Raw genomic sequence first — 13957 nt, 5'->3', positions numbered from 1 at the left:
AAAATGATACCATGGCAGCCACAGCTCTGAATGTTACTAAGGTGGGTCAATCAGGTAGTACCTCCATGATTGTTCCTGTGTGGGTTTCCACTACTCAGAGTCCTTCTAAAGAGCAGCTTGTGTACGCTTTATTAGACACACAAAGTGACAACACATTTGTCAGTGAGGAGATAACTAACCAGTTACAAGCAGCATCCCATCCAGTTAAGCTAAAACTAACCACGATGCTGGGAGTTCGCATGACAGTCAAAAGTCAGAGAGTAGCAGGGTTACGTGTGAGAGGTTATAATTCAGATGTTCACATTGACCTTCCACTAGAGCTGGGCGATAGAACGATAACGATATGTATCGCGATATAACTTTTACTCGATAGAGAAATTAAGCTATCGCGATAGACCTCGCCGCTCTTGTCCTCTTAAAAAAAAAAAAAAAAAAAAAAAAAAGGTCAGCCGATCCAAATTCAGTAGCGCAGAGCCGAACCAATCACAGCCGCAGCGTCACGTCGCGTGACTTGTTACGTACAGCACAAGTGCCAAGCCGCACGTGTGTTTGTTTGGGAAGCAGCCAGCGGGTAATGGAGCCAGCGCATAATGGAGGAAATGAGTGTGCCGACTAGAAAAATCAACCGAGCGTGACCGAAGAGAAAACAGATGATGGTTCCAGTGCCGGAGAGATTGTCGAACGGAAGAGCCATAGAAGTTCCGTAGTGTGAAGGTATTTCGGCTATTTCAAGTCTGACAAAAACAGAGTAGCGTGCACTGTAAATTGTGCCGAAAGCAAGTCTGGAAATACAATAAACTGGTGCATGCGTCACACTGTGCGCCACGTTATTGTTTCGGTGAAATGAATTTCTACAATACTGTTAATTCTACTCTCTGCAGTGTTTAAATGCTTACATATACACACAGTTACTGTCCCTCCACACATACGACTCTGTTCTGCTTCTATGCCCCAGCTTTGTTTACTTTTTCCCACCGAGGCTTCTAGACTTCTGATTGGCCAACATTTCTGCACGGTTAGGAATCTAGCGCCACCTGCTGCTTTGGCATGTTCATAGCAGCGTTTTCTTTCATTTCTCCCTTTATGTGTGGACGGGATTATTTTTTAAAACGAAAACGGAAAATCTCCGTTTTCAAAAATACCCGTGTACGTGTGGACGTAGCCTCAGTCTCTGACTGAAAGCGCTAATTCATCATTCGGCTTTTGTCAGACTAAAGTAACTGTTACAACTGTTTGAAAAGCTCAGCTATACAACAAGGAGAGATTGAGAATTTCCTTTTAGTTCTCAGTTTACTTGATATTGACAAAAGTTAGTCAGTTTTGTCTGTTCTTCTGTAAAACAAACTAAGATTTATTTTTAGAATTAATACTTTATTTCTAAGTGGAATTGACAATTTAGTCTGTTTCGTTTGTTCTATTTTGAAACTTAAACGCTTTAGCGGCTGCCTTTTGTGTAGTTTGCAATATTTGCCTTTATTTATCTGAAAAAGTCTCATGTTCCTTAAGTACATCTACCCTGTTGAACTTATTATGGGAAATAAATATTTAAAAACAAGCTGCTGATTATTTCACATTTTACTTGTGAGCAACGGCACATTTAAATCTTACAAATATAGTTATTTGGCTTATATCGTGATAGATATCGTTATCGCCTGAAATGAAAAAAACATATCGTGATATGAAAAAATCTCATATCGCCCAGCTCTACCTTCCACCATCCTACACAAAGGACTACATCCCATTTAACTATGACAACATACCCACAAATGAAACTGCAAGGCAATGGCCCCATCTGTCAGAGATCGCTGATCAGATACCCCCTCTCCTGAGTTGTGATGTTGGACTACTCATTGGATTTAACTGTCCCAGAACTCTAGCTCCAAAACAGGTTCTACTTGGAAAGGACAATGAGCCATTTGCCATACAGACAGACCTAGGGTGGAGCATTGTTGGTGGCTCATCAGAGTCAAATGAAACTGAAACAAGTCTGTGCCATAGGGTCATGGTAAAGGAAATGCCTGCTGTAACACCAATGGACATGATCAATGTTCTTGAATCAGATTTCAAGGACACAAAGGCATGTGACAAAACGGTCTCACAAGAGGATCTCGTTTTTCTGGAAAAACTTAAGGAGGGGATAAAGAAAAATGAACAAGGATACTGTGAGATGCCTCTTCCATTCAAGCAAAGGCCAAACTTACCAGACAACAAAAGGCTTGCAGAGATCAGACTGGAACACTTAAGGAGAAGGTTGAACAAGGATGAGAACTACAAAAATGATTATGTTGCATACATGAATGACATAATTGAAAGAGGAGACGTGGAAGAAGTACACAACGAAGGAACACAAGGTGAACAATGGTACATCCCCCATCATGGGATTTACCACCCCAAAAAGCCCACAAAACTGCGTGTCGTATTTGACTGTTCAGCCAAACACAATGGAACAAGTCTCAATGATCATCTCCTCCAAGGGCCAGACTTAATAAACAATCTGACTGGCATTCTCTTGAGATTCCGGCAACATCCTATTGCCTTAATGTGCGATATAGAAAAGATGTTCCACCAGTTCCACGTCAGTGAGAGGGACCGGGACTATCTACGTTTCCTCTGGTGGAAAAACGGTGATACAAGCACACAACCTCAAACATACAGAATGAAGGTACACCTTTTTGGTGCGTCATCATCTCCAGGCTGTGCAAATTATGGACTGAAGTACTTAGCCAAAGAGCACTGCCACTCGCACCCAGCAGGTTCACAGTTCATTGAGAAAGACTTTTATGTCGACGATGGAGTTACGAGCACAAACACAGTGAAAGAAGCAATGCAGTTGGCACAAGAAGCCAGAGAAATCTGTCGCAAAGGTAACCTGCGTCTCCACAAGTTTGTTTCTAACAATCACACTGTTTTGCAAAGTATACCTGCATCAGAGTGTGCTGTAAACATTAACATAAGAGACTTGACATTCAAAGACATGCCACAAGAAAGAGCACTAGGCATCCAGTGGAGCATTGAAAAGGACTGTTTCAAATTTGACAACACACTGAAAGTCCAGCCAGCCACACGCAGAGGTATTCTATCCACTGTTGCGTCAATCTACGACCCACTTGGATTTTTAGCGCCATATGTGCTGAATGGAAAGAAAATCTTGCAAGAAATGTGTCAGCATGGTGTCGGGTGGGACGACCCCATACCTAATGCACTCAAGCCAAGGTGGGTGAGTTGGCAAAGTGACTTTGTAAATCTAGACAAGCTAAACATACCTCGCTGTTACCTGCCTGCTAACTTTGGTGAAACTAAAGAAATAGAGTTGCACCACTTTTCAGATGCAAGCTCAAGTGGTTATGGACAATGTAGCTATCTGAGGGCAAAGAACGCTAAAGGTGAAGTTCACTGCTCTCTGGTAATAGCAAAGGCTCGAGTTTCTCCAACTAAACTGACCACAATCCCCAGACTTGAACTAACAGCAGCTGTAGTTTCAGTCTCAGTCAGCAACATGTTACGGGAAGAACTGTGTTATGGTGCAAAGGAGTACTTCTGGACTGATTCAAAGGTGGTGCTAGGCTACATAAACAATGATGCACGTCGTTTCCACACCTTTGTAGCTAACAGGGTTCAGAGGATCAGGGAAAGTACAAGCCCTCAGCAGTGGTTTTACGTGCCATCAGAACTGAATCCAGCTGACGGTGCTTCGAGAGGTGTAACTGTCAATGAGTTAAATAAGTCTATCTGGTTCACTGGCCCCTCCTTTTTGTGGAAAAATGAACTGCCCACAGCACAACCTGTCGAGCCGGATCTGACCATAGGAGATCCAGAAGATGAAGAAGGGAGTGTGGGAACGTCAGATAAAGACTGTCAGAAGTGTGCTGAAATCCATGAAATCCAATGCACCGTTGCCCCCACCTGGTGCCTTTTCAAATGAGGACCTGTACAGCAAGAAGAGGTGGCGCCGCGTGCAGTTCCTTACAGAGCAGTTCTGGAGCCGCTGGAGACGAGAATACATTCACAACATCATTTCAAGGCAAAAGTGGCACTCACCAAAGAGGAATCTAAAAGTAGGTGATGTTGTGTTGGAAATGGATGAACTGGCACCCAGAGGGGAATGGAGACTTGCAAGAGTTGTAGAGACTGTCAGTGGAAAAGATGGACTTGTGCGAAGGGTAAAGATCTCACTTGGAGAAAAGAGACTCAATAATAAAGGTCAACGCTCTACTAAACTATCAGTTGTTGAGCGTCCAGTACAAAAACTTGTATTGCTGTTAGAAAGTTCCTAAGGTAACTCCTACATGGGTTATTTTGTTGGGGAAAATTATTCATTTTGGTTCTTATGTAAACCAATTATTCGCAATTTTGGTGGGAGTGTAAATAACCCTGAATGCGTTTCCTTGCACCTTATTTTGGCACTCATTCCTGTTTTCTACTACCAACTTCCTGTCCGTGTGTAGAAGCTTTTATTTTGATGGGACGATTTCCTGTAAAACTGTTTTTGGCGCAGTTTTCAGCAGCAGTCGCGGGAGTTTAGAAAAGTGATGGCCTAACGGAGCCTATGGTGATTTCTTTTGTCATTAGCAGCCCCCTTGATAGAGGCACAAGGTATGGTTGTGATGTAAATAAGGAGACGTTTAGATGTTTTTGTGACAGTCGCTACATTTGTTAAATGTTACGTTGAAACGAACTTCATGTTATAAGGTTTACGATTGTAAGAGTGTGGATTATTTTGCTTACACGCTGTTTCTATGTATACATCCCCAGCTCTTACGGTGAGATTGATGGTTTACTGCCATTAAACCTTCAAAACGTCATCAGTAAAGTGTCATCCTTCATTCGGGGGGGTTCACTACAGTTACTTTGATCCAAAATATTAGGAGTACTCTGATCCCAGCAGAGGGCTGGATTCAGACTGGATTGCAAAGGAAACGTGAAATAAAAACTCAAAATGTTCTCAGCAAACGGTGTAAAAATAGTGATGCAATTCTCTTAACTCTGACTTTCTACACTGCTCAAAAACGTACACTTCGAAAATACATCAGCTCTAAATGGGAAAAAATCATGCTGGAGACATTGAGGGCTAGCAGGAGAGACCATGCGCTTACCTGCTGCTCTCTGGCAGGTAGCTCCATGCCCTCCTGGGTTTTAAATGCACCTTAGAACACACATGCATCAACACTACAATGAGCGGGTGGAGGGAAGTTTGGAGTCTTCTCCCACCCCCATTCTCTGCGACCTGCTGGAGCGGGGGGGCTAGGAGGAGGAGTTGGCCGTCCGACTGCGGTCTGGGGTGTGGGGCCTCCCTGCTGCTGCGGAGTCGGGGCGGTCTGCCTCTCCCCACCGCAGGGAAAAGGGTAACACCACCTGGGTCTGGGTGCAGTTCCCCCCTCCAGGGGCAAGGGTACCTAGACCCGGTTCGTAGAGTACGCTTGGGGAGTGTGATCGTGTGTACAGCGTCTCTTCATGTCTGTCTCCACGTTGGTTGAGTGTGGAGTAAGTGCATATGAGAGCATGAGGGTGGGAATGGATGTTTGTGTCTGTGTGTGCCTGTATGTCTGTGTCTATATGTCAGGTTGGGTGTCAGGCGCCACCTCTCTGGGGACATCTCAGGCCCTCCAAGGTTTGGAGGCCTATCTCCCCCTACCACCACTTCCCCTGCCAGTGGCGGACTCCCTCAGGTATCGGTGCGTTGGTGGTTCTTTGTGTCTGGGGATGGGCGTCCGGGTACACACCGGCTCACTCCTTGGCGGCCACTTATCGGGGCCTGGAGCCTGGGGCTCGCTCGGGCCACTTCGGAGGTGGGGTGCCCCCGGCCTCTCGGCCTGGGGCTCGGTCACTCAGGCACAGCTGGCTGCCGGCGGAGCTCACGGGCGCGTCACTGCAACTCCCCCTGGCTTCTGCTCCGCGGCTGCTGAGTGAGCCCTCATCTGGGACTCTCCTCAGCTCTTACTGAGACAGTGGCGCGGCTGCCCCTCTGTTGGTCTTCCTTGGTCTCTTGTGTTCTGGGGGCCTCTGGATGTCTGGAGTTTTGATCTCCTCCATACCTGCTTCATACCCTGGAGGACGGGGCTGTGGCTCCCCACACTCCCTAGCAGATCGTTACATGGAGAAACCTTTGGAATGCAAGCATGCTGATCCACACAGGTATGCACACAGGTGTACACACGGGTATTTACAGACGCGGACTACAGCTTTCTTGGCTGCTGCCCCAAAGCACATTGTGCACTGTCTATCTTGCGTGCTGCACAATATAGTTTATTATTTAGTATCTACTGATATCTACTGCTAGCTAGTTTATTGTGATGGTGCTGTTTTTTTTATTATGTTGCTCTTTGTTGTTTGCTTTCTCTTCTGTTTTTTTTCTCCATACAGGTGACCCAGGTGTTTTGGGTTTTTTTTGTTTGTTTTTTTTCTTTCTTCCCCCCCTTCTCACCATCTCTTCTCCCCTTTGGTTTTCTTTCTCTCCCTCTCTTTCTTTCATTCTTTCTCCCTGTCCTATCCCCCAGTCATGTCTGTCCTGTTTGTAGCAACTGAAAATAAAATAAATTCATAATTATAATAAAGGGTCAAATGGACCAATATGGCAAGGCCATGATGATCCACTTGGTAAAATAAATCCGCTTGGCATCTTTCTTGGCCTTAAGACAACAATTCTGATGGCTAAAGATCCAAACGGGACACAAAAAAAAAAAAAAAAAAGGATTTAGGTCAGATGAGCATTAAGAACAGTCAATGGTATCAATTCCTTCATTCTCCATAAACTGCCTGCATATTCGTGCCACATGAGAGCAGGCTTTGCTGAACATCAGGAGGAACTCAGGACCCCCTTCACCAGTGTAGGGTTTGACAATTGGTCCAAGCATTTTTATACCTATTATACCTAATGGCTCTCAGGGTGTTGTAGCTTAGCTTGTAAAGGTCTGTGTGTCTCTCCAAGGATATGCCTCCCCAGACCATTACTGACCTACCACCAAACCGGTCATGCTGAACAATGTTACAAGCAGCATCTCAACAGCTTCTCCAGACCGTGTCACATCAGTCACAACTGCTCAGGATGAACTTTAACTCAAGTGTGAAAAGCACAGGGCACCAATTTCAATTCAGTTTATTTATACAGCACCAAATCACAACAACAGTTGCCTCAAGGCGTTTTATATTATAAGGTAGACCCTACAATTGTCGTGGTCTGGGTGAGTGCTGGGGTTTTTCCACTGAGTCACAGTTCCACCCCTGGGAGCAGTCGCTGCTTTCCTGCATGTCTCCACACCTGCTGGCAATTGAGCTGCCAGTACTTAAGACCAGTGCTCATCACTCCTCTTCACCAAGTATTCAGCTAAGCACAGTTAGTGCTGGTCACCATAGTGGGTCACTGAAAGAGATTTTGTTTGTAAGAGGATTATATCCAACCTGTGCTTTTTCTTCCATCAGCTATCCTGTTGTCTGCCACCTCCATCTCCTGGCAATACACGCTTTCATCCTGAAGCTGGTTTGTGCTTGGCAGCTCTTTGCGTCACAACACCTCTCGGATTCACCCACCTGCCTGCCCTCCTGTCACAGTACTCAATCGGACCACCATCTCCTGGAGACCAAAACTGCTCACTCGGACCACTCACCCCTTCCTTGCCATTCCTCCACCTGCCAAAGTAAGAATGTTTCTTTATGGTTCATACTCACCAGGATTTACAGATTCGGTCACTAAAACTTGTCTCCTCTCATTCTAGTGTTCAGAGCCTCCAGGTCATGTTTCCTGAAGGCCAACAAAGATACCCAACTCATTTACTTTACCGGGTAAAGTAAATCCAACCTCCCGGGACTGTTTGGGGGCAATCTGCTAATTCTGGTATTCTGTAGCAAATGTCAGTCATCCTCCATGGTGCTGGGCAGCGACCAGGGTCCACTAGAGGACATTGGGCCGTTAGGCCACCTTCATGAAGTCTGTTTATGATTGTTTGGTCAGAGACATTTACACCAGTGACCTGCTGGAGGTCATTTTGTAGCTCTAACAGTGCTCATCCTGTCCCTCCTTCACAAAGGGGCAAATATCGGTCCTGTTGTTGGGTTAAGTACCTTCTCTGGTCCTGTCCAGCTCTCCTGGAGGAACTGTCTGTCTTCTTGAGTCTCCAAAATGCTCTCGAGACTGTGCTGGGAGAAACAGCAACCCTTCTGGCAATGGCATGTATTAATGTGCAATCCTGGAGGAATTGGACTGCGTGTGCAACTTCTGTAGGATCCAGGTATCGCCTCATGCTACCAGTAGGGACACTGACCCTATCAAAATGCAAAACTAGTGAAAAAAAAATAGTCAGAAAAGATGAGAGAGAAAATGTCAGTGGTCTCCAGCTGCAAAACCATTCCTGTTTTAGAGGTCGTCTCATTGTTATCCCTCTAGTGCCCCTGTGGTTCATTTCATTAACATCAAAGCAACTGAAACTGATTAACAATCCCCACTGGTCCCTAAATAACCAGTTCAATATCCCAGAAGTTTAACTAGCTTGATGCTATACTCTGACTAAAAAGGGTTCCTTTAGCATTTTTAAGCAAGCTATTTAGAACTTTAGGAGTTTTTATTCATTGCTATCATAAAGAAATTAAATATACAATGAACTGTGAGCATTGTGGTAAGGTTGAAACATGCAAGTTTTACAGTACATGCTTTCTGAGGATCTGATCTCTGATGATTAATGAATGTAAAAGTCTCTTAAGAAATTAACTAGTTTTGCATTTAGCTAGGAGTGAAGACTTCTTCTCTGGAGAGAAGAATAATCTGGGTTTGACGGTTGTCAGAACGGTATCTGTCTGACTGCAGTGCGCCAAGTGCAAAGTTTAATGGAGGGGATATAATGGTGATGGACTGTTTTGTTTTCAGGAGCTGGGCTCAGCTCCTTGTTCCAGTGAAAGGAACTCTTAATGCTTCAGCATACCAAGACATTTTGGACAATTTCATGATCCCAATTTTGTCGGAAAAGTTTGACTCCCTTCCTGTTCAAGCACAACTGCACACCAGCACACAAAGCAAAGTCCAGAAAGACATGGATGAGTGAGTTTGGCGTGGAAGAACTTGGCTGGCCTGCACAGAGTCCTAACCTCAACCCAACAGAAAACATTGGGGGGAGTTGGTTTAGGGCCCGGGTGGCTTGGGGATAGAAGCTCCTCTTGGGTCTCTCTGTTCTTGCCAGGATGATGCGGAACCTTCTACCGGATTGCAGAAGTTGGAACAGTTTGCCAGGATGGGACGGGTCCTTCAGTATCTGCGCTGCTCTAGTCCGGCAAATCCTGGTGTAGGTATCCTGAAGCGATGTCAGACTTGAACACAGGCTGGTATGTGGTTGCCTGCTCACCAACTGAGCTAAACTGGCACCAGAGTCAGGACTTCCTGACCTCTTAAATGTACTTCTGAACGAATGGTCAATGGTTCCCATAAACACTGACTTAAGCCTTCTCCGAAGGATTGAAGCTGTTATAACTGCAAAGGGGGAGCAACATCCTATTAAACCCTGTGGATTAAGAATGGTACGGATAATTTGGAAAAGGCAATTCTTAGAAGTCTTGACTAGACTCATTTTGATTCCTGTGTCTTTAGGATTTCCCTCTCTTAAACCCTATTTACTTTCACTGTCCAACTTCCAGATGCGTGCCAAAGAGCAGCCATTGCAACTCATTGTGTGATCACTTACTAGCTGTACTTCCTGGTGTGCTGTGCCTAGCAGATGACTTTAAGAAGGAAGCCATGAGCTCGTCACAAAAAAAAACAAACATTTACCATTTTAAACTTTGGCCGTATTTTTGTTTGAACATCTAACAGTGTGAGGTACTTTTGGCTGTTCTGTTATTTCCCAAGAGGTCATCACAGCAGAGGAATCCACATGTTTGATTTTGCACAGATTTAATGGTGCTGTCCTCCCATTTTCCCAGGCTTGGGACCACCATCGGGAGTATACCAGGTTGTGACCAATAATGCTAGGGTTATGTTTCCCAGACTAAAACTGGATTTCTTTCGTGTGAATGACGTAGTGTAAACCACTACACCACAGAGCCATCTAAGCATCAGACAGTGTAGCATTACAAATATGCTAAAAAAAATATGTCCTGCTTCAGTCCTTGTTCAAGACTCTCATCCTTTTGTAGGGTGGCTGTAGCTCAGGCGGTAGAGCAGGTCATCTACTGATCGAAAGGTTGGTGGTTCGATTCCTGGCTTCCCCTAGTCTGCATGCCAAATATCCTTGGGCAAGACGCTCTCCAATGCATCGGAGTATGAATGTGTGAATGTTAGCTTAAAAAAAAAAAAGCACTTAGACAAATGTGCTTGGGTGAATGCACAAGTTGTATAAAGCACTTTGAGTGCTCAGAAGATTAGAAAAGCGCTATATAAGCGCCAGTCCATTTACCATTTTTGCTTTTACTCGTGGATATTCCTATTAAATAACCACAGCAAACCTGTGGGATGTGGCAGAGGTCACATTACAAACAGGGTTGGGAGAACAGGAAGTTAATGAGGAGCCACCAGTTCATTTTTCCCTTGGGCCACCCTATCAGGTTAAAAAATATAGATTTGTTCTGCTGCATATTTCTGTGAATAGTAGAAGTTCAATTTGGTTGCCAGATAGATAATTTACTTCTCAGATAAACAGTCTTAAAGGAACAGGGAAGTGTCAGAGGCTTTATTTCACACACTTAAACTAAAACTAACTCAATTTTAATTTGTAGGAACCCAAGGATCAGTGGTCAGTCAGAGCTGACTCTTTAATTAACCTAACTGATGATGATCTTTCCCCACAGAGCTGGAAACAGATGGTGAAGGAGGCAGAAATGCACAGGACATTATTACATTTCTTATTCTTGCAGGACAAAAACGGCCTTCTAGTCTATCCAGGTCTCTCTTTACTGTCTTGAATTGGCACAAATCTAACATGCCACTTAAACTGTAAATGTCTGCATTTGTGTCTGTGGTGGCAGAGTAGAGAAGCAGCTGTGCTGCATTTTTCACAAACTGAACACAGCGTCCCCACTGAATGAATCAGCAGCAGACTCGTTGACCAGCTGATAACAGTGTCTGAATTTGTACATCCTACAGTCTGAGGAAATCAAGCACAACGTGTCTTGTTCTCTTCTTGCCTCAGCTGCTGAGTACAGTCAATTTCCTTCTATGTCTGCTCATATTGTCTCTCAGCAACTACAGGATGTTTACTCTGGCTTTCAAAACTGACATGTTTTCGAACCTGTTCACAGAAGCACCTCGTAAATAGTAAATTCACCTGAGCTAACCCCTGCATTCAAAACAGAGGGGTTAGCTCAAGGTCTGTGTGCACTGTCTGACTGCAGTAGGCAGCGGTTCACTGACCTTGACAGCAAACCATAAAAGGCCCTTCGATTTTGAAGGAGCTGCAGGATCTCCTTCTCATCATACTTATTCCCAGTATGATTCTTAATTCTTGACAAATCATCCACCCCGGAGGAGCAAGAAAGCCATCAACACGTAAGTGGCTCTTCATATTATCAACCATAAAACCCTGGAAGAGAAAATTGTTCGTGTGGAGGGGAAAACATGTTGTTTCTTGGAGCTCTGCTGTAATTTCTTGTGTGATGTTGTCACCAAGTCAAACACAAACCAGTGTCGGGTACTGTAGAACCTCCCTGAATTATAATGCAACATTCTTTATTTAAAATACTTTTTATGGATGTCTCCTCTCTAACTTTGCCTTTTTTTTTTTCTTCAAGTTCAATTAGGAGCCAATGGAATGAAACAAGATGCAGTTTTGTAATAAAAAAAAAAATCAGTTTCAAACTGCTTCTGTAAGGCAAACAGAACAAATATGAAGTGATCAGCTATGGCTGTAGATTTACATCCACAAAAGGTGTGTCTCTAGATGTGCTGTTTTTTTTTTTTTTTGTTTTGCATTTTTTGTTTGTTTTTGTTTTTTTTCTCCAGACATCTCTCTCTTGGCATTTAAGAGGTTTACATTTTATACAGTCATCCTGAAATAGTGGTATATTTAAAAAAAAAAATCCTACACAAAATAAACCTTTACTTTATTCTTCACTATAGTACAAAGACAATTATGATGCTTTTTAAACTTTTTTATTATTATTATTATTATTATACGGTCCTTACAATACAAAACACCTTAAGGTGACTGCTGTTGTGATTTGGTGCTATATAAATAAAACTGAATTGAATTTACACACTGACACCTCGAGTTATTGTTGGTTTCACCTTAATCAGAGACTTTATTTGCTTCTGTACACATGTCAGAAGGTTTTTGAGCAAGACTCTGAATTCCAAGAACCAAAAACATTACAGATTCTGCGAAATGAATGTTCAGGATAGATAGGAGGGATAAAGAGATGCTTACCCGTGAATTTATCTGTAATAATAACCTTGTCCTAAAATGGATAAAACAGAAACAAGACACAAATTTGTTTGGCTGATGACTTCTGCTCAGGCTCAGCAGTGAGATCGAGCTACAAAATTATGGTGCGATGGCATGTGCTCCTGTTGGAACCACAAATCTTTAAACTTTGTTTGTTGTTTAACAAAAAAGCATTGTTGTGGGCCTGGGTACTGGGACCTGGTTCAGCAGAAGAGGGGCCTGTGAACTGAAGACTCTGCCTCCCATTCGACTTTTAAATATCCTGGGAACTACAAGTAAACCTCTCAATCTGAGAGCAAAGTTGGATGATATGGTACTACGAGGTCCTTAAGACAAGATGGGGTCTGATTATTCAAGACCTTGTCTGTCAAGAGAAGGAATTTCAGTTCAATCTTTTCATTGACTCAACAGGGAATCAATGAAGAGAAGCTAATGTGGGAGAAATATGCTTTCTCTTTTTGTCCCAATTAACTAAAGATGCTGTCTTTCAAATCAATTTCATCTTATGGTTCTTCTTTTATAATATTTCCACTTGGATATGCCATAAGTCAAACATGTAATGGGATGTAAACCTGAAAATAACTCTGTAGATGTTAAGAGGTAAAGTGATATCTTGAATGCAGAACATTTATGTAAATTGAGTCGATATGCATAGCTACAGAGCAGGATTGCCACTGGATCTGAACACAGTTTACCACCACTGTAGGATTCTATTTAGAGGCTGAAAGTTGTTAGCATCCTCCCCGGTAATCCTCCCTACTGTGCTTACATCTTCAGCAGGGTGATCTCTATCTAGAGCCAAATGACAACCCACTTTGGATGCATTTTTTTCCCACCGGTCTGTGCACTGTAAGCACAGACCGGTGGAAACTCTGTGCTCCCCACTGCAAACAAGCGCACGTCTCTTGCTGTTAGATTTGTAATCAACTTCATTTTCCGACTCAGCTTTTCCTCTAAGCTGCACAAATCACTGTCCTGTACGCTGAATGGAATGAGCTGAATTGTCTAATTACATCTATATCTCATCTAGCTCCCTCCACAGTCACAGCCACATTAAACTTCCTATTTGTGTCCTCATGATTCCCATCAGCTCAGAACAAGGCCACTGTTTTGATCTTCAGAAGTTCACTGCTGATGTAACTACCGCTTCCTCTCCTTTGTCTCGAGCAAATCATCGGCACGCGTTTGATCTCAAGTCTTCTGGCATCTTTGCAAACTCATTGGGATAAATATTGTATAGGAGGCTGCAGCTGCGACCTCAGCTGATTCTCTGCCCTTTTCCAAAAGACTGGGTGGAATTACCCTCGAGTCCAGGTGTTACGACCTGTATGACTAAATACCTCGAGTGTTGCTGTCACTCACTCACTCCTATTGCTCACATGCAAATGGCTTTACAACCATCTCCCTGTCCTTCAGCCAGCCACGGTTGTCATGACAACAGAGCGGCTAATCTCCAGTGGACAGAGAGAGAGAAAGAGAGTGCATGAGCTTGCACAGAAACGTGCTTCTGGGGACGCGGAAAAGGCGTGCGAGTGTGATGAAGAGATGCAGTGCACGCTTGCTTACGTCTGTGTGTGTGTGTGTGTGTGTGTGTGTGTGTG

General features: G+C 43.7%; 1 protein-coding gene across 5 annotated transcripts; it reads left to right on the top strand.

Annotated features, from left to right (window-relative positions):
- Positions 1-242: 242 nt before the first annotated feature.
- LOC309700151 (uncharacterized protein) lies at positions 243-9757 on the top strand. 5 transcript variants are annotated; one of them, XM_082523587.1, is made up of 4 exons: positions 243-4593; positions 4753-6132; positions 7417-7631; positions 7710-9757. In XM_082523587.1, the coding sequence occupies exon 1, from the start codon at positions 1658-1660 to the stop codon at positions 3920-3922; it is 2265 nt and encodes a 754-aa protein (XP_082379713.1). In that variant the 5' UTR covers positions 243-1657; the 3' UTR covers positions 3923-4593; positions 4753-6132; positions 7417-7631; positions 7710-9757. The 5 variants fall into 5 exon arrangements, with proteins under 5 accessions (XP_082379713.1, XP_082379714.1, XP_082379712.1 ...); XM_082523588.1 differs by lacking the exon at positions 4753-6132 and having other exon boundaries at positions 243-4055; XM_082523586.1 differs by lacking the exon at positions 4753-6132.
- The last annotated feature ends 4200 nt before the right edge of the window (positions 9758-13957 follow it).

Source organism: Aulonocara stuartgranti (assembly GCF_965226115.1).
Source record: "Aulonocara stuartgranti genome assembly, chromosome: 23".
NCBI classification, from domain to species: Eukaryota; Metazoa; Chordata; class Actinopteri; order Cichliformes; family Cichlidae; genus Aulonocara; species Aulonocara stuartgranti.
This window is presented reverse-complemented; position numbering and strand designations above follow the sequence as displayed.

Bases quoted from the DNA above. Each gene is read 5' to 3' on its own strand.
- LOC309700151 (XM_082523588.1), top strand. From the start codon at position 1,658: ATGAAAAAAACATATCGTGATATGAAAAAATCTCATATCGCCCAGCTC.